We start from the raw sequence: 18,481 nt of genomic DNA, 5'->3' as shown, positions 1-18,481 counted from the left end.
GGGAAGAAGACGTCCATATTGGTGCAGAAGACAGTACCGTCCGGTCGGAAATTATGGACATGCTGTCCGAGTTCAAGGACATGTGGTCCGGCCACTTGGGTAAGATCGATGCTACGAAGCATCGCATCGAGCTGAAGCCCGGTGCGAAGCCGATCTACCAAGCACCCTACCGAGCCGGACCCATCGCGCGCGAGAAGGAGAAGAAGGAAATCGACCGCATGCTGCGCGCGGGAGTCATCGAACCGACATCGGCCGAGTGGGCGAGCCCCGTGGTCTTCGTCCCTAAAAAGGACGGAACCATGCGGTTCTGCGTGGACTACCGCAAGCTAAACGCCGTTACGGTTCGCGACTCCTACCCACTACCGCGCATGGACGAATGTATCGACTCGCTCGGCGATGCCACTGTCTTTACCACGCTAGACTGTAATAGCGGGTATTGGCAGGTGGAGATCGCCGAGGAGGACCGCGATAAAACAACGTTCGCGTCGCATTCGGGCCTCTACCGCTTTCTACGCATGCCGTTCGGTCTCAAAAACGCGCCCGCGACATTTCAACGAGCGGTCGACATCATCCTGTCCCGCGTGAAATGGTAGACCGCGTTGGTCTACCTTGATGACGTCATTGTCTACTCGCGAACCGTTACGGAACATATGGAACACGTGCGCGAGGTACTACGCTTGCTACAAGACGCCGGCGTATCGCTAAAACTATCGAAGTGCGCGTTTTTCGATACGTCGGTTACCTACCTGGGTCATATTATCCGACCGGGACGGCTGGAGGTCGAGCGTCGTGACGTTGTCGCGATCGAGCGGGCGCGCGCGCGAACTAACCAAACGGAGCTACGGTCCTTTCTCGGTATGTGTAATGTCTACAGGAGATTCGTCAAGGGCTTCGCGAAGATCGCCGCACCGCTTAATCGGAAGACCGGCAAAAATCAGCCCTTCGAGTTCGGGGTCCTATCCGATGCGGAATACGAAACATTTGAGGCGCTGAAGAAGCGCCTCGTGTCACCGCCAATTCTCGCGTTGCCCCGTTACGATCAGAAGTACACGCTGGACACCGACGCGTGCGGACACCAAGTGGGCTGCGCACTTTTACAGGAGCAGCCCGACGGGTGTCGCCTACCGATCGGATACTGGAGCCGCGCGCTAACAGACGCGGAACGCAACTATACGACCACCGAGAAGAAATGCTTGGCCGTAGTGTGGAGCATTCTCACGCTACGGCCGTACCTGTACGGAAGCACGTTTAATCTCCGCACAGATCATGAGGCCCTGCGCTGGGTCCTCAATCTGGCGGACAGTTCCGGGCGGCTCGCACGCTGGCGCCTACGCTTGGCGGAGTACGACTACGACGTACAGTACCGCCCGGGCGTCAAGCACCAACTCGCGGACGGCGTCTCGCGCCTACGCACCGACGGCGGTGACACCGCTCCGGTCGATGACGAGGTCCCGTGCTTCGTTGTCCAGTCGCAGGAAGGCAGCGAGCCCCTCCTGGACAAGGTGCACTGGGACCCGACACAAGACCGTCCGGACGGATTTCACGCGCTCGCGGTAACTCCCGAGGAACGCGACGTGGCGTCCATCTCGGTTGAGGATTTCCTACGCGAGCAGGCGGACGACGCGTTCTGTCGCGTCGCTGCCGAAACGGTCGGAGAGCCTAGTTCTAAGTTTGACGTCGACCGCTACGGTTTCCTTGTAAGGAAGTCCCCGCTCGATGGGACCCTACAACGCGTGGTACCGAATCGGTTACGCCCCCGGGTACTGTACCTGGCACACCATCCGAGGTTAGCCGGTCATCCGGGGGGAACGCGCATGTACTACACCCTGCGAAGGGAGTACTACTGGCCACACATGGCCAACGATGCGTTTGCGACCGTACGGAACTGCGCGTCGTGCGCTGCTACCCGCGGGACGCCTGTCAAGAACCAGAAGGATCTCAAGCTGTTCCCCGCGGCGGGCCCCATGGAGTTTGTCGCGATGGACCTCCTGGGCCCGCTGCCCAAGACCGCGCACGGGAACCAACACGTGCTGGTTATTACCGATCGGTTTTTCAAGCTTACGCGCAGCATACCGCTACGGACTACCACCGCTTCGGTCGTCGCTAATGCGTTCCTAGACAACTGGGTCTACGTCTACGGAGCGCCGCGCTACGTGCTCACCGATAACGGTCCGCAGTTCGGTGCTAAATTCTTCGATGCGGTATGCGCCCTCCTGGGGGTGAGGCATTATCTCACGACGGCCTACCACCCCCAGACGAATGGGCAAACCGAACGGTTCAATCGCACGCTGGTGCAACGTCTCCGACATTACGTGGAGGAGCACCAGCGCGATTGGGACAACTACGTGCAGCCGCTGACCTTCGCGTACAATACGCAGGTCCACCGGTCGACGGAGACCACTCCGTTCGACCTGGTGTTGATGCGGCCACCGTCTGGATTGATCCTTCCCGGAACTGTACCGCAGGGCGCGGGGACCCATCTAGAGGACCCGCGTACCCCGGTACAGTACAAGAGGGCCACGCTGCGCAAGCTCCGCGACGCTCTCGACCGCGCACGGATGAAACTTACCGCTTCGCAAAAGCGGTACAAGGACAATTTCGACAAGAAGGTCCGCTTTCGGCCGGTCGTCAAGGCGGGCGACTTCGTGTACGTGGACCGCCCGCCACGTCCGTTGACAAGCGTCGAGCGCCGCGCGCGTGCGCGAAGTCCGACCGATACGGACGACCTCTCTGTCAAGCTTCTACCCAAGACAGAGGGTCCATTTCGCGTGCGCTCCGTTACGGACACCACGGTCCTGATCGAACAGGACGGCGTGGAGAATCGCGTGAGCATCGACCGCGTGACGAAGATGCCACGCGGGCCGGGGGATATCGTCACCCTCGCAGCGTCGACCGAATCGGAAGTCCCCGCAGCCGCCCCGAGCGCGGAGTACGTCGTTGACCGCATCGTCGGACACCGTACCGCGCGGGGCAGGATCCAGTACAAGGTCCGCTGGTATGGATATACCGCTTCCGACGACACCTATGAGCCCGCCGATGGGCTCCCGCAACCGTTTATCGATCGGTATTGGCGCACGCGCCAACGCGGAGAACCTACGCAGGCATAACGCGACGCTTCGCGGCTTCACACCGAACCGCTCGGACGCTCGTGTTCGCACGCGCACCGCTACAGGATCGAACCGACAAGGGGGCGACGTCCATCGATGGTTTCCGGCCCAAAGCCGTCCGATTTGCGGTTTTCCAGTGTCGGTGCCATCGGCTCCGTCTCGCCCGCGCGCGTACAATACCGTTCGCGGAACCGGGCTACGATTTTTATTTACCTTAGGAGGGGGGGAAGCGTAGCCCGAAGTACGATTTAATTGCGCAAGTTGGCGAGGAAGAAGAGCACCGATAATCGGTTTCGTTTAATCCGGGCAATGCCCCTACTGTACTACGTAAGGGAGGAGACGCTCGGCAAGCCGGTGTCTAGAAGTGGCGCGAGCGCTTCGCCGAGGGCGCCGGTTCGACGTCGTCGGGCGCGGGGCGCGAGGCCCCGACTGTCGACGAAGACATCGGGGGCGCCGCCAGGCGTTGGCTCACCACCGCAAGGACGTCCTGTACGGAGCGCAACTTTGCGTGATGCTCGGCACGCTCGCGCGTCGCCGCGGCAGAGGATTCCTGTAACACCGCGACGGTCTTCTCGAGCTGCCGAACCCGGAGCATCCAATCGCGCGCCTGCAGTAGCGCCGCCTCGACCGAGGAGGGGGCGTCCGCCCCCTCAAAGGAGCAAGCGTACTGCAGCGCCGCGAGCGCGGCCTCCTCCCGGAGGCGCTCCGGGGGAACTCGACCGAGCGGTTGACTTGTGGGAGGTTTCGGCATCGTTGCTGGTCGCGATACGGTTTCGGCCCCGGTCACCGCGCTTATATGCTGAGTGACCGGGGGTGGGTCCGAAAATCCCGCCTCACCGACCGGACGCCTTAAGTCGCGCCGCTCCTGAGCGACCCCCTTTGGCGAGTCGCTCTGGATGGAGCCCACACGAGTGGACCCTCCGGGAGCGGGTAGCGCGGGCGTAGCGACAGGCGCCACTGTATCGGCAGCGATCGCGAGCGAGGACCCACCACCGTCATCGGCCGGTGCCTTGTAAAGGCCTTCTGCTTCAACGGTTCCGTATGCTGCGTCGTCGCCGACCGCGCCCGCTTCGTCGCTGACCCAAAGCGGCATGTCTAACGCGCAGCCGCGGGCCCAGCTGAACCATACGAAGCCCGGCCGGCCGGTCCAGTCCAGACTTGCCGTGAAGGTCAGTAGCTGTTCCGCGCGCGCCGCGTCGTACGCGGTACCGTCGAGGATTTCCTTGACGCCGACCGAACGGATGAGGGCAATCAGCCCCACCGAGAGGCGGAAGAGCACGCCGCGCTCACCGAGCGGCTCGTCTCGCCTCGCAGCCAACCGGGAGTCGGGGCACCTCGTGAAGAACGGCAACCCCTCGCCGGCAGCCCGAAGGAAGCACAACAACGCGAGCACCGCCCATTCGGACAAGACGATCGCGCGCACAAGCGTGCGCGTACGTTCCGTTTCGGCTGACTCCGCTCGACCGCGTGGCAACCAATGCGCCGCGACGTAGGCCATCGCACTCGGCGTCGGCACGCAAAGGTGCTCCGGTGCCTCGAGGTCCGGCCAGTCCGGAGGGAGCGAAGGATACAGGCCTCGCCGCGCTGCGCTGGGCACCGAGAAAAACTCGGTGTTGTGCCACATATGGAAAAAGTCATCTCCACGGCGCCAGCGCAGCCGACTCTCCCGCGCAGCGTCCTCGCCCCACCGGCCGCGGTCCGCGATGCTGTACCAGTTGTCGAAAGGGCGCGGGAAGGCCACCAAGCGGATGTCCGGCACGGCGCCATCGTAGCGCCTGTACCGACCGAATAGGTTGAGGAGCGTGACGTGGTACCGCTCCTCGCCACCGCACCGGACGTAGAGCAAGTCGCTGCCACCCGCGGCGGGTGTACGGCACGGCACGTGTCGCCATCGGGCCTGCCAAGCGCCCGCCCGATTCTGCTGCGCCACGCTACCCCGCCCGGACGGAGTCACGATGGCATGATTCGCAGGGACTGCCTGGAATCGCGCCGAGTCCAAGAGGCGGCGCCGCACGTATTCGTCGACCGTCATCGGGGGCTTGCGACCGGAAGCGCGTCGCCGGGCTCGCCGCCGCCGGTGGTCCATCGAGGACCCGGGCAGCAGCGACCGGACGGACTTGACGCCACTTCTCAGCCAATTCGGCGCGCTGGGGGTCGTGAAGGCCCGCCCGAGCGATAGCGCCGACCCCCGCTCGGCTCGCGGCGAGAGCAGGACAGCCGTCGGTGCCAGCGTCTCGCGCACAGTACCGAAATCGGCTCTTGGCGACGCCGTGCCCGCGGCAGGCAGCGGCGACATGGGAGGCGGGGGTAGTACCGCGGGGTACGCCGGACCCGCCTCAACCGTCCTTGGAGCCACGCCCTCGGAGGGCAGCGGCGAGGGCCAGGTCGGTCGTTCTTCTATCGGTGGCGCAGCGACCGGATCGGACGCATCAGCTCGCGAGCGCGTCGCGGGCTCGGCCAAATTGGTGGTCGACTCTGTTCCGCCGCGGCGAGCGCGCTGCGGCTGAAACGCGGGAGTCGACCCGGGTAACGCCGGAGCCCTTATGGGGCTCGACGGCGCGCCGATCGGAAGCGCGTCCACGGGGGTGTTGCTGTGGTCCATGGTCGGTCGTGGGAAGAGTTGGGATAAAGGAATGTCGTCGTCTGGGGAAGGAATGGAGGAGTGTTGGTGAAGTGTGGGGGAGTGCTGTGTTGGAGTTGGTGGTTCTGGGGGGTTCGCGTGGGAGGAGACAGAAGCCGCGCTATCCGAATCGGACGATATACCCGACTTATATACCGTCAGGTCGGTGAAGAGCCACGAGGCGTGCTCGTCCGCGCGAAGAGGCTTCCGTCAGGTCATCGCACGCACAGGTTGTGGAAGAGATCGAGGGGACCGCTGGGAAGAAAATGTGGTCGCCACGAGGATGTGGCGACAGATAAGGAAGGGGGTCTGTGGTACAACCACCGATCGGCCGTCGGTGTACAGTAGGAGCGGCCGCGCGCAGCGGGCACGGGGCACCGTGGCCCACGTGTAATACGTATGATTACCGAACGGGCGCAGCAAGTGACAGGTGTACGCTTGGGTACACGTGTAGTGTAAGGAACCGTGTGGGGATAATGCGCGCGCAGTGTAATGCAAGCGCGTAGTGTGAGGATCCGTGCGGTGGTGTAATGACGGCGCTAGATTTTCAATCGCGTACAGTACCTGGTCCACAGTAAGTGACAGGTACTGTATTGGACAGGTGTCCCGGGCGTCCCTCTGAGGGGTTAAGACCTGGACACCGTCCTCGCAGTAAACACGGGGGGCAGACTTGCCCCCCTCCCTTTCGCAACTACGTACTGCCGTTTCGGTATTCTCTCGCGCGTTGGCTTCTAACCCGTTACCGGTCGTCTCCGATCTAGCACGTCGGGACGACTGCACGTAACCGGCCAGTGTGCCACTCCCTTTTCGCAACTCCGACCGTTCGGTAACCGCGCGCCGCGCGTCTCGCGTCGCGAGCTCCCTCGGCTCATCCTCCGAGCTTCTTGCCCGCTAGGGTTTGAGGAGAGTTGTACCACAGGACTCAATGGCCATTTTCCAGAACAGTGGATTGTTGCGATCCAATTTAGATACATGGAATTTTGTATCCATGGGGGGTATTGACTTTTGTGTGGTGTCGTTTGGGATGGTGTTGTCGGATGCGGTGACGCGCGCGTTGTACCACAGTTGTTGTGTGGTGTATTGATCGTCGAGTAAGGATTGTCGCCGTTGGTGGCGGTGGGAGCGAGGGGTAGGGGTCGCCGTTTTGACCCGTGGTGGGTGGATATGGAGATATCGGGGATAGTTTCGGAGTGCGAGGATGCGGTGATGAAGATGACGAGTGAAGGAAGATGGACGAGATTGTATGGAGGGTGGTGAACGAGAATGTTGTTTCGGGGGCGTGGGTTAGCGTATCGTGGGGCCCATAACCTGTGACGGTGATGTCCAACTGGGGACTCCTTTACCTCAGGCTACGACGACGGCGTCCTGTTATTGTCTAGGTGTTTGTTCCACGTGTACTGCGTGTGTGCGGTCTGGCACTGCAAGCAAAAAAAATTTTGAGCAAACATATTTTAAAAAATATTGAAAGCGTAAATTGTTAAATTTAGTGCACCCGTACTAAATCTGGAGGGCCTCTGAACTGCGGATTAGACGTGGTTGAGACTTATGTCACGTGTCTTCGCCCTGGTGGAGGAAAATTAAAATAAAATAGGAAAATATTGATATTGCTCTCTGTAATGCAACAGGAATGTATGAATGAAAGATATACGCTCACACGAGTTTAGCGCTCCAAATTCTACCCCGCCTCACCCCACAAGGGCGCTGTCAGCCTCGTCTTTCACGCATGAGTTTGGACCCGAGGGCTATCGCCAACAAAACGCAACTTGTTCCCCACCGCGATTCCGTCGACCCGGTTTTGAGGCACAGGGCAGCCACAATCGCCGTTGCAGCTTGCCTGCATCAATTGCATAGGAATTTCTCCCTTGCTCGAGGCCCCTCGACGTTCCACATCTGATTGGGGAGCGCGAAACTTGGAGGCACTTCTCGTCCCACGCCAACATGGAAGCTTCAGAAATACCCCTCTCCGTCACCTTGCTCGGGGAAGCTCGAGAGTTACTTAGCGTTCTTCGACAAAACAGGCGATTTGGCTATCTTCTTTCATTTGCAGCAGCCTCCCAACCAGCGGAGCATCCTCTCGTCAAAGAGGTTAAGTCCTTGCGTGACGTCGTCAAAGGCGGAACGCCGAGTGCGGAAGCCCCGGACTCCCTCAACTTGCCTCCAAAAGGCCAGCTTGTGCACCCAGATGCGCTACTTTCAGCCCTTGACCCGTTTCTCGAAGTTGTCAAGTCGAGGGATGCTTCAGGTATTATTACGGGTGTGGCTTTGCTCTCGCTGGATAGAATCACTACGCGTCTTCTTGTCCTTGCCATCCAATACCAAGCACTCTCTCAATATTCAGTGGTTCTCAGTTCGATCATGGACGCCGCTTCCGCCTGTCGTTTTGATGCCACTGACCCTGCGGCAGATGAGGTTGTACTTGCCAGAATCTGTGCAGTCGTAGTTCGCATCGCGACGTCTCTCTCTCTTCCTCTCCTCTCTGACGCTTCAATTTTGCGCGCTATTGAGGCGTGCCTCCGAATTGCGGCCGGTCGTCGTCGTGGTTCCGATCTTCTCAAGCGAACTGCTGATGCCGCTTTGGTCAACATATTTACGGCCATTGGCCAGAATCTTGTCACTATCTGCGAGTCTAGCAAGGCGCCTCGCAAAACTGGGAAAGAGTTGTCCCCTCTATTTGTTGACGGCGTTAATAGTCCTGTCTTTGGCTTCTCGTTAGACACGGATTCCTTTTCACAGCATGGGCGTGCGACTGCCGATATCGTTGGTGCAGTTGTGGAGCTCTGTGCTCGCATGTCAGACCCGGTGCAAGCGACTTCCCATGCTGAAAGATCTTTGGGGATGCAGCTATTATCGGCAATCTTAGGGTCGGCTGGAACGAAGTTTAGAAACTTTCCTTCACTGAAGCGCCTCCTCATGAGCCAATGTTCACGGGCGGTCCTGCGCTCTCTCGGAATGTTTCAATCACAACCTTCTACGATTTCAGCGGCCTTTACTGTGGCTACGAAGATGGTTTACGTGCTTCAGGAAGACGGTGGACCGTTTCTTCTAGCTCTTTTGGAACGCGTCTTCCCGTTCTACATTTCTGGATACGAGAACGTACTGCCTATGGTCTCTCGTCCGTCAGATACAAACGGCGTGGCAGAAAATGCGAACGGAAACGGGCGCACTCCTATGTCGTCAGCCGGCGGTGGAAGCGTGGTACACGGTTTCGTAGAGATTGACCCGTTTATCCGTGAGATTGGACTGGAAGCGCTAGCAGCACTCCTGTCATCGCCAGGATTACTATGCGTCGTATACAGGATTGCAGACTGCGATCTCGAGCGCAATGATGTTGTCGCTCCTTTACTGAAGGCGCTGGGGTACGCAGCAAAGGCGAGGCGAGTTCGACGACGATCGAAACGCTTACGAGCTTCATCAAGCGGAGCGAATCACACTTCAAGCGCAACGGCCGATGCAGATAGCGACGATGACGACACGACTATGACCGGTGCCACGAATGCTGAATCATCGCGCTTTTCACGAGCGGCTGCGTTGCTATGCGCGGAATCTATCCTCGCTATCATTGACACAATCAACGAGCAACTGACGGTCCAGTCCGATGGATCTGTCCACCAACCTGACGGCGACAGGACACTTTTGTTAGAGAGCCGGGCATTGCGAAAACAAAAAGCAAAGCTGCAGCATGCTGCTAAGGTTTTTAATTCGTCAGAGAAACTGGAAAAAGCAACCAGATTACTTGCAATGTTGAAGGAGCACGGTTTAGCCAGTACGACAACTTCAGAATTGGGCACTGTGAGGGAAGACTTGGAGGCCGATGTGCAATCAATAGTGAGGTTCTTGCGTGAAACTCCCGGCTTGAACAAGCAGAGAATAGGGGTGGTTATTGGTGAACCAGATGCATTGTCACGTCGTGTCTTGGCAGATTACACTGCTACCTTCCAATTCATGGGCAGACCATTTACGGAGTCACTTCGGGTTTTTCTGGAAAGCTTTCGGCTGCCTGGTGAAGCTCAGAAAATTGATCGCATTGTACAGTCCTTTGCGGAAAGATATTGTGAGGAGAACAAGCCTTCTGTTTCGGCATGCAATACTGAAGAAGTGGCACTGCACCATGGGACGGAGGCAAAGGAAACTGCAAACGGGTATACCCGAGGTGGAGGAGACATCAACGCGGCGAAAACTGAGAGCGTACCCGCACACTCAGATGTTCAAAATTGTATGGAAAACCGGCATCGTATGGGGGTTTTGAAGAACGCAGATGCGGCCTACGTTTTGAGCTATTCAGTCGTCATGTTGAATACAGACCAGCATAACGACTCAATCAGGAAGAAGATGACCCTTGAAGATTTCTTGCGCAACAGCAGAGGGATAAATGATGGGGAGGATCTACCGAAATGGTTCTTGGCAGACATCTACCGTTCTATTGCCGCAGTAGAGATCAGAATGAGCGATGAAGCTGGCATCGGTGCTCTGACGGATGTTCATTGGGACGAACAGCTTAGGCAGATGGGGAACAAGACGCTTCCGAGTATTGAGAGTTATCGGGAGTTTAACGAAGAAATCTTTACGCTATCTTGGGAATCTGCAGTGGTGGCAGCGAATGCCATTCTCAACGAGGCTGGAGATGCAAACTCCGTGCAAAAGGCCTTGGAAGGCTTTCTGGAAATTGCTCGATGCTCAACTGCGTATCAGATGAGCCGCCCCACTGATGCTGTGATTTCGTCCTTGGCAACGGCGACCACTCTTCGTGAAGGACCATTGCATGGCGCTATTGCTCGTTTTGGTACAGACATCAAAGCGCAGATGGCGTGTGTCGCGCTTTCAGGGGTTTCCCGACAGTGTGCAGATTGGCTGCAAAGTGAAGGATGGCAGTCTTTGGTAGCGTACCTTTTGCGTTTACATGCCTTGGACCTTCTCCCTGTCGACCTTGAACAACAAGTCGGTGGTAATGGACCAGAATTGGCTGGTGTTAGCACGGAGTTACCCCCATCGAAGTTAGTACCCATGTGGTGGCCGTCGCAGCGAGGCAGATGCAAAGATTCGAAGGCTGAGGATGAAAAACCGCGAAAAACATCCCGTCCAAATGGCTTTTTGGCTGCGCTGATTGCAGCATCCATTGGGCCAGAGGTAGATTCAGAGGAGGAAGATGAGTATGGCAGTAGCCATGCGGTGAACGGTGACGGCCGCATCATTCGGAAGACTTCAAATGCACCTCCTTATTACCTCAGAATGCAGAGTCCAGAAGAGCGCGAAGCCCAAGAGCTTGCCAGAAAATGCATCGCGGGTTGTCGAATTGAAGATGTGATCATCAACGAGGCAAAAGTTTTGCAGTCCTCGGCCTTAGAACACCTAGCAGATGCCGTTGCCAGGTCAGCTGTCAGGACCATGGAAGGCGGAGAAAATGGGTCTGAAGTCAAGAACAGCAGAGTTGTCGATGATCACGCGAATGGAACGGAAGCGTCAATGCTAGACTGGGATGAAATTGCCCCCCCAAGTCCAAAAGGTGATTCTTCTGCCATAGCTGGTGTTACAAACAAGTACCGAGCCTTGGCTGCAGCCGAATCGGAGTCAGATTTTTCGTCGTTCGGTCTTTCGTCACCGTGGACTGGGCAAGTGAAGGAGCGGGACGAGCGCAAGGCCAGAAGTTTTGTTACAGCGTTTTGCATTGACCTGCTGTGCGAACTCACGTTGCAGAATCGCGATAGACTTCGCTTGCCATGGCCTGCGCTCCACGGACTTTTGGTTCGAGTCATCGCACCAGCAACGCAGCCGTCTGCTGTTCTAGAGAGGGCTGTTGTTTGCTTGTTACGAGTTGGCGTCCGACTCCTTCATCGCGATGAAGTAAGAAATGACGTTTTGAGAGGCCTCAATCTCCTAGTGCGATTGCCACCTGACACCGCTGAGGTTTTATCCGTGCCGATCGCTGCGGGTGTGTTCAATATCGTGAAAACGCATGGTTCTGGGATTCATTCGACATCAGGCTGGCACGCAATTTTGTCGATTTTGGAGAGTTCAGCTCGGTATCAGTGCGAAGCTCGAGAGATAGGTTTGGATACAATATCTTGTTTGCTTCGAGATCATTCATCCACATTTGCGGTTAGTGCAGAAACATTTACTCCTCTGCTCCATGCCATCCTTGCGTATACATCATGTCTGTCTATTGATGTTTCAATAAGGGCACTAGATTTACTCTTCCTTCTCTCGCAAAGAATCTCCTCATTCTCAAAGAAATCAGGGATTGAAAGAAGCACTGGAGCAAACGGAAGACCACTTGTACTCCCCCAAATGGAAGACGAGTTGTGGTCAGAGTTCTGGGGCCCTCTGTTCCTTGGTTTTGCAGCGTCTGTGCGAGACCCTCGTGGGAAGGTCAGAAATTCTGCTCTTGGAGTGCTCGAGCGGGTTGTCGCATCCAGCAGCTCCGCCGATTTTTTGTCAGCGGAACAATGGAACAGAGCGTTATCGACAGTACTACTGCCGCTTATGACACAATTATTCACAACCCATGGTTTCTTGGCGGCAACTCTGGAAGCGGAACAGACTGCACAAAAGAAATTGTTGGCAGAGCGGAATAGTGGAACGTCGGTTATGCGAGGCAGGTCGCGGAATGCAGCCACCTCAACAGAGCATCAGGAGCAATTGAGGAGATCTGTCGCCTTAGCATGCAACCGGACACGACTGAAAGCAGTCACGCTCACGTCTAAGACTTTTTTGCAACATCACGTTGCCATCGCACGAGGAATCAGTGATGAGGCGTTTACGGAATTGTGGATTGGAGTTCTCGAGGTATTTCGGGTAGCCATTGAGAGTGGTACAAGTGAAATATGGAACCAGGGTGCCACTACAGAGAAACATGACGACCTTGTAGAACATATACCAGAGAGCGTGAAAAACCTTCTTCTCGTTATGTGCGACTGTGGTTTGCTCAAAGCAAACCAGAACGTGCGATGGAAAGCAACATTTGATGTGGTGCGAGAGTTTGTGCCTGGAATTGAGGCTACCATTACGGCCGCGACATCTGAGTCGGTACCAAGAAAACAAGAGGGGACATTGATGCCTACAGAGGCCCTTACTGGAGCGGAGACAAGTGATGCCCCGATGCTACAACAAGGAGGAAATGGGGTAGGGAATCAATCCCCAGCAACGTCAATCTCAGTGGCATTACCAACGTAGAATACGAATCATCTTGCCTTCGAAACAAGCATTAAATTATGTCTCCACCACGTCTGCACCAATCTCTCTACAAACGTTCCTCTGTTTCGAAAGAAGTTGGTTTACGGGCGAAATTAGCCTACGTAGCTGCTCCTATCGCGGTCTTCGAAGCACTCCCTTGCGCTGCAGCCTTCCTCACCGACTGTACATGATGGTTGTACACCCGCGACAAATTAATGTCGGTTGTGTTGAGTTGATCGCGTAAATAACTAATGTCCGCATTTGTTTCGGCTAGGTTCGTTTGAGCCGAACCCAGGTTCTTCGTAAGCAACGTAATGGCTTCCTTGTATGAATACTCAACCATTATGTTTGCCCCGAGCCATAAGCACACTGCTCTCGATGGAGGCACAACGGCTTGTACGTAGATCCCATCACTTAATTCAAACTGCGTCTCGATATCGGACGAATTGTCGCCGGATCTAGTGCTCTTCTCTTCCAAGGACGTGACTGCTTTTAAAGCGCGTTGCACCTCAGCAATCTTTTCTCCCAAAGTGTCGCGACTCTTTAACAGCTTTTCCTCAAAAAACCGATACTTTTGACTGAGGGCAGAAAGTTTATCGATTAACCCTGTTGCGGTGTTTTTCACAGCAAGACTAGCGACATCATCCTACGGCCGCGGAAAAGAAAAAAACCGGAGGGTCGAAGTAGCCCGCAAAAAAAGGCGGGATGTGACGTCAGTCCCCTTGCTTTGAGAAAGTGAACCATTCGTTATGCTTCGAGAATGAAACTTACAAAGAAAACCGCGGTCGGAATGCCGTGATGCTTCTCCCCCGAATTTGGAATAGTCACGACCGAGTCTGGCACTTGGACCGCTCCGGTGATCGCTGCCGATTCCTTCGACATCGTGATCTGGAATCCGACTTGGAAATGATGTCAAACTCGCAATGAGAAGAACAGGTTCACACAGATCATGTGGCTATCCGAGTAGGAGTGAAGGTTCAATACCCCTCCTGGTTTGAGACGAGCGCAACAGGATCGATAGGATTTGGGGATGGCGCTGTTTGCAATACCGGTGAACTGCTGTGCTGTGTACACAGCACAGTTTGTTTTTTCCGGCCGGATCATCTCTAAATCATCTGTTTCACTATATTTTAGTATTACTTTTCCCGAATTCAAGAAATCTGGCCAATGAGGGAGCGTTTTGGGAACATAGCAACCATCCCACGCATCTCTAAAAACAGTTGCGTTAAAGTTAGGAACCACTTCGTACCCGGTCGCAGCACCAGCGGACGATACCACTTGACCACTGTTCGTGCATTTTTCATCGGCTTCTTGGACTTGCCCGGACCCAGGGAACCACACAGGAGTCAATAAGTACGCATATCTGAAACGTGATATCGCTTCTTTACGTAGAGGACCTTCGTCTGCCCTCAGACCAACCTTGCGATTTTTCATTCAGACAGCCCAGCGAGTAACTGGGTATCCGTTTTTCTTGATACTGCGGCAAAGGGCAATATTACAGAAAGGTCTCAAGATGGATGAAGAATCTACTGAGCAAGATATCTCTCGTTTATTCCGAATTCGACGGACAATCCTTGAAATGTTATCGGACCGGGGCTACGCAGTGCTAAATTCAGAGGAAGATCTTCTTCAACCGCGTGAAGTTTTCGCTCGTGAATTTATAACTCAGAACTACAACAGAGAATCCCTTACGCTCTTGAGGCAAAAGAAGGATGATGATAAGGACCAAATATACGTTTTCTTCCCAGAAGAAATCAAAAACAAACCCCTGGGTGTCAAACCTCTCTTGGAAAGAGGGAAAAGAATGGAAAGGGATGGCGTACGTCACGCGATTATTGTCTTGGAAACAGGTCTCACTCCGTACGCGAAAAAAACTGTTGCCGAGCTCAACTCTGGAGACCAGGCTCGAATGGAAATTTTTATCGAAAACGAACTTATCGTGAACATAACCAAACATATTCTTGTGCCGAAGCACGACGTCCTTTCTGCCGACGAGAAAAAGGCGTTGCTCCGACGCTATAAGTTGAAAGAGAGCCAGCTGCCGAGAATTCAGAAAACCGATCCGATCGCAAGATACTATGGGCTTACTCATGGAAACGTTGTCAAAATCACCCGGCCATCAGAAACTGCCGGGCGATATGTCACGTACCGGTTGTGTGTGGGATAGAGTTATTCACAACGGCTTTCGACGACACATGAACTCAAAATGTTTTGTATCCTCTGCGCGAGTCTGTGCAGGTAGATAGTAAATTTACAGACAGATACCTCTGGCGGAACTTTGGACATCTATTGCGGAATACGATCAAACCCTCAACCTTTCGACCACCAAACGCGCTAAAATTTGGGCCCTGCATCCTTCAGTTTCTCAACACTCCGGACTGCTTCCCGCTCGCTATCACGCTTTACATTCACCTGTTGTCTCCGTTGTACAATAGTCGCAATTTCAGCCTGATCTATCAACAGTACGGTGCCACTGGCTGCGCAAGTCGAAAAGTCAGATGTTGGAAGGCGCTATTAGACCAGGAGTCCTTGCTAGCCTATCTCGCTCTGCTTTCTCCTTCTCCAAGTCTTTCATTTGCTTTTCCTCATCAAACAAGTCTGTGTTGTCTCCAGCCGAGAATTCTTTCGTCTGAACAAGAAAATCTCGCAAATGGCCCTTGAACGTCTTGTCGTCTGAACCAGAGAGAAGTGCTTTGACAATGTCAGTCACTTGCCCATCGCTCAAGTTGGGGAAAGCTGCCTTCAAAATCTTGAGCAAGTGATAATGTAGGTACAGGGCATTTGAGGGAGAAGAACTTCCATTGGCTGATGCGAGTGCGACTTCTTCCGGTTGTTGTTGATCCCAGATTGGTTCCGTTATTCGACCAGAACCCACGGCGCCAATGAGGTGCATCAAGATCTGGGCATGAAGTTTAAACCCTGGCCTATGAAGGGTGTCGGTCAAGACATACAAGATGTCATTAAGGATTGACTTGAAGTAAATTCGGTAGAAGTAGTTCGCAAATGGGGAGGAGTCAACATTCCGAAGCATTTCCAGAAGGATTTGCAGACCAGTTTCCGCAACGTTGCGCTCTGTGTGCTTGAAGGCCCACGCTATTGCGTTGATAATGATCCGAAATTCTGCCTCTGCAGCAGATGGGTTTTCATCAAGAGCAAACAATGAGGCGAACTGATGATGGTTGATTGATCTCAGTAGCAGGAAAAAGTTGATTCTAGCGTCGGGAAAGTCTTCAAAGTTGTTCTTGATCATGACTAGAGTAACTCCCACAAGAGACTTGAAGATCACCCGTACTGCAGCTGTGGACAAGCTTCCCTTCATAAAAGAAACAATTGCGGAATAGAGTGATAACACCGCTGGCTCACGAACATCAGGGGCCGATTGCACGTAGTCTCCGAGCACGACGTCTGTCAAAGGCTCAATTACCTTCTCCTGAATTTTTTCCCGGTCTGTGTCGTGTAGCGTGCTGATGCAAGTTTCAATGACGCGGAGTACCTCACGCTTTACGGCCCTCATATTCCGGACATCTGAACTCTTTGACGCATATTGACCCCCGTTCATAACTGCCTTTTGTATTAATTCCGAGTATGCTTTGTACACCTTGAGCATATCCCCGTAAATGTAATCCAGTTGCACTAAGTATGGAGAGCCCAGAGAAGTGGCCACGCGAGAGTTAGTACGCAGAATGCCAGAGAAGTTTTTCATTTTTGCTCTTTGGCACCAAACTTCTTCCGAGACCCCTGCTGAATACAACAACTGAGACCAGCTGCTATTCGGCAGTTCAAAAAGCTTCATGATGAGCTGGTTTCTTGTCAACTCATCGGATTCGCTTGCAATAATGCATCCGCATGATTCGTAAAAGGATTGGATCTGATGTGTCTCGAGCTTCTGAATGATTTCGGGAAGCGTCTCTAACATCTCAACAATAAAAGGCTTCGCCTCTCTTGTTTGCAAACTCACAAACTTGTGCCTACACTTTTGCGCAATTTTGAGAAAAGTGTCGCATGCCATGTCCTGCACCCCTGGATGTGTCTCATGCATAAACTCGAAAAGCTTGTTGACAACTGTCTTCAAGAATTTCCAGTGTGCCCGAAGAAATCGAGGATACTGCCCGACGACGTACATAATGTTTGATGCAACAACAGCTTTGTTATCCTTCCCGCGCTTATTCTCACACAAGATAAGGAGTTCTTTGATGACGGTCACCAGGAACTTTCTCTCTTCTTCTTCTCCCATTGCCCCTGAGATGCTTCCTATTGCCCAGCACAAGGTATTCAGATTGTTCCAGGACCATTCCCTGTTCTCAATCTGCAAGGCAAGCTTGCAAAGCATGATGCTTTCTGTGTTCGTAGTGTCCAAATGAGTCAAAAAGACGAGGGTTTCTCGCATTGTCTTATACAGGGCAATGGCATCTGTGTCTTTAGTTGTCTCTCTCACAATTTCTCCGTTTTCATCTTCGACAATGAGAACTTCTTCAGGCTTTGCCATGCGTGAAATCATCACGTGTCTCACCTCCGAAAGAATTGGCGCATAAAATGCTCGTTTCTGCGATACAAATTCAGATCCCGGACCCGCTGTTACCATATTTCCCATCGGAGGGCTCTGCGGACTCGATGGCATGTTCAAAAGCAAAGGACGACTACGCTCAGCGGCCGACGGAATGTGACACTCATTATCGTAAAGATCTGATGCAAGCTTAAACCACCATTCAAGGCAAGTTTTAAACACTTCCACATCTGGTACGCGCGAAATCTTCACCAGGTACTCGTAAGCACTTCTAAATGCATTTCGTACATCTGGTGTCATGTCAGTATCAACCAGAGACACATGATATCGAAAAAAGTTCGTGAAAAACAACGCAAGATCCATGACAAAGCCCTGAGTTTCATCGTCCGCTTCTTCGTATGCTGAGGCTATATCGACATTGAGAGGCCACACCGATGTCAAGCGCTGCACGAAAGATACAAACAAAAAGCGAAAGCGGTCATCGTACTGGCTAACAATGTTCCCTGATAAGCCTGCGATTTCAACTAGACATGGCATTGTGGCGTTCCTCAGCGGGTCGACCGCTACAAAGCCAACCAGAACGTCTATGATTTGTGTCTCGAAAATGTAACCAACCGGTATCCAAGAGAGGAACTTCTCGAGCATTTTGAGAGTGGCAATGAGAAGCGATGGTCTCGATTGTTGCAGATCTGCGGCCGAAGAGAAAACATATTGGCACAGATCGAAGATGCGAGAAAAATCCTCGTTAAATCGGGTTCTTAGGTGGCTGACCTTATCCTGAGTCATCTCCCCTGCGGAAAACTCGAAAACTTCTTCAGAAAGCAGTCTCATAATCTTCATGTTATTCTCACACAACGGGACACTCCCCTTGCTGGCACCCACAATGTCGGAAATAAAGGAACCCCACTTATCCGGCCATTCCTGTTTGACGATCTGGACGAGAATGAGATTGAGCTTTGAAACAAACACTCCGTCGCGCGATAGGCTCTCATCTGTTTCGGAGAGTGCGATGACCTTGTTTACAACATAGTTTCTGATACTTTCGCAGGTAGATCTAGGGAGCGTCTTCCATCTGTAGCGAAT

The 18,481-nt window shown here is 54.0% G+C and overlaps 4 protein-coding genes; 2 read left to right on the top strand and 2 right to left on the bottom strand.

Moving 5' to 3' along the window:
- Positions 1 to 7,665: 7,665 nt before the first annotated feature.
- Positions 7,666 to 12,968, top strand: CHC_T00004666001 (hypothetical protein). XM_005716068.1 is given in 2 exon segments: positions 7,666 to 12,894; positions 12,895 to 12,968. 1 exon segment carries the CDS (start codon positions 7,666 to 7,668, stop codon positions 12,892 to 12,894), a length of 5,229 nt encoding a protein of 1,742 aa, XP_005716125.1. The 3' UTR covers positions 12,895 to 12,968.
- A 10-nt stretch (positions 12,969 to 12,978) lies between these two features.
- CHC_T00004665001 (hypothetical protein) lies at positions 12,979 to 13,874 on the bottom strand. XM_005716067.1 is given in 4 exon segments: positions 12,979 to 13,012; positions 13,013 to 13,540; positions 13,666 to 13,776; positions 13,777 to 13,874. 2 exon segments carry the CDS (start codon positions 13,774 to 13,776, stop codon positions 13,013 to 13,015), a joined length of 639 nt encoding a protein of 212 aa, XP_005716124.1. The 5' UTR covers positions 13,777 to 13,874; the 3' UTR covers positions 12,979 to 13,012.
- A 533-nt stretch (positions 13,875 to 14,407) lies between these two features.
- CHC_T00009547001 (RNA polymerase I, II, III common subunit) lies at positions 14,408 to 15,061 on the top strand. The gene has a single exon (XM_005716066.1). It carries the CDS (start codon positions 14,408 to 14,410, stop codon positions 15,059 to 15,061), a length of 654 nt encoding a protein of 217 aa, XP_005716123.1.
- Positions 15,062 to 15,097: 36 nt separating this feature from the next.
- Positions 15,098 to 18,481, bottom strand: part of CHC_T00009059001 (exportin 1 (Xpo1)) — a gene marked incomplete at its 5' end in the record, with an annotated part of 3,387 nt that continues 3 nt past the window's right edge. Inside the window, 2 exon segments of the mRNA XM_005716065.1 lie at positions 15,098 to 15,388; positions 15,389 to 18,481. The exon segment at positions 15,389 to 18,481 is cut by the window's right edge and continues 3 nt beyond it. Of these exon segments, the coding sequence (XP_005716122.1) occupies positions 15,389 to 18,481 (3,093 nt within the window).

This window comes from Chondrus crispus, genomic scaffold, assembly GCF_000350225.1.
Source record: "Chondrus crispus Stackhouse genomic scaffold, scaffold_24, whole genome shotgun sequence".
In the NCBI taxonomy this organism is placed as follows: Eukaryota; Rhodophyta; class Florideophyceae; order Gigartinales; family Gigartinaceae; genus Chondrus; species Chondrus crispus.
The sequence above is the reverse complement of the archived record's forward strand: the minus strand, read 5'-3'. Positions and strand labels throughout refer to the sequence as shown.

Excerpts from the sequence above, each read along its gene's own strand:
- CHC_T00004666001 (XM_005716068.1), top strand. The coding sequence starts at position 7,666 with ATGGAAGCTTCAGAAATACCCCTCTCCGTCACCTTGCTCGGGGAAGCT.
- CHC_T00004665001 (XM_005716067.1), bottom strand. The coding sequence starts at position 13,776 with ATGTCGAAGGAATCGGCAGCGATCACCGGAGCGGTCCAAGTGCCAGAC. Across the intron at positions 13,541-13,665 it reads TTCCGACCGCGGTTTTCTTT|GATGATGTCGCTAGTCTTGC; the intron begins GTAAGTTTCATT and ends CCGCGGCCGTAG.
- CHC_T00009547001 (XM_005716066.1), top strand. The coding sequence starts at position 14,408 with ATGGATGAAGAATCTACTGAGCAAGATATCTCTCGTTTATTCCGAATT.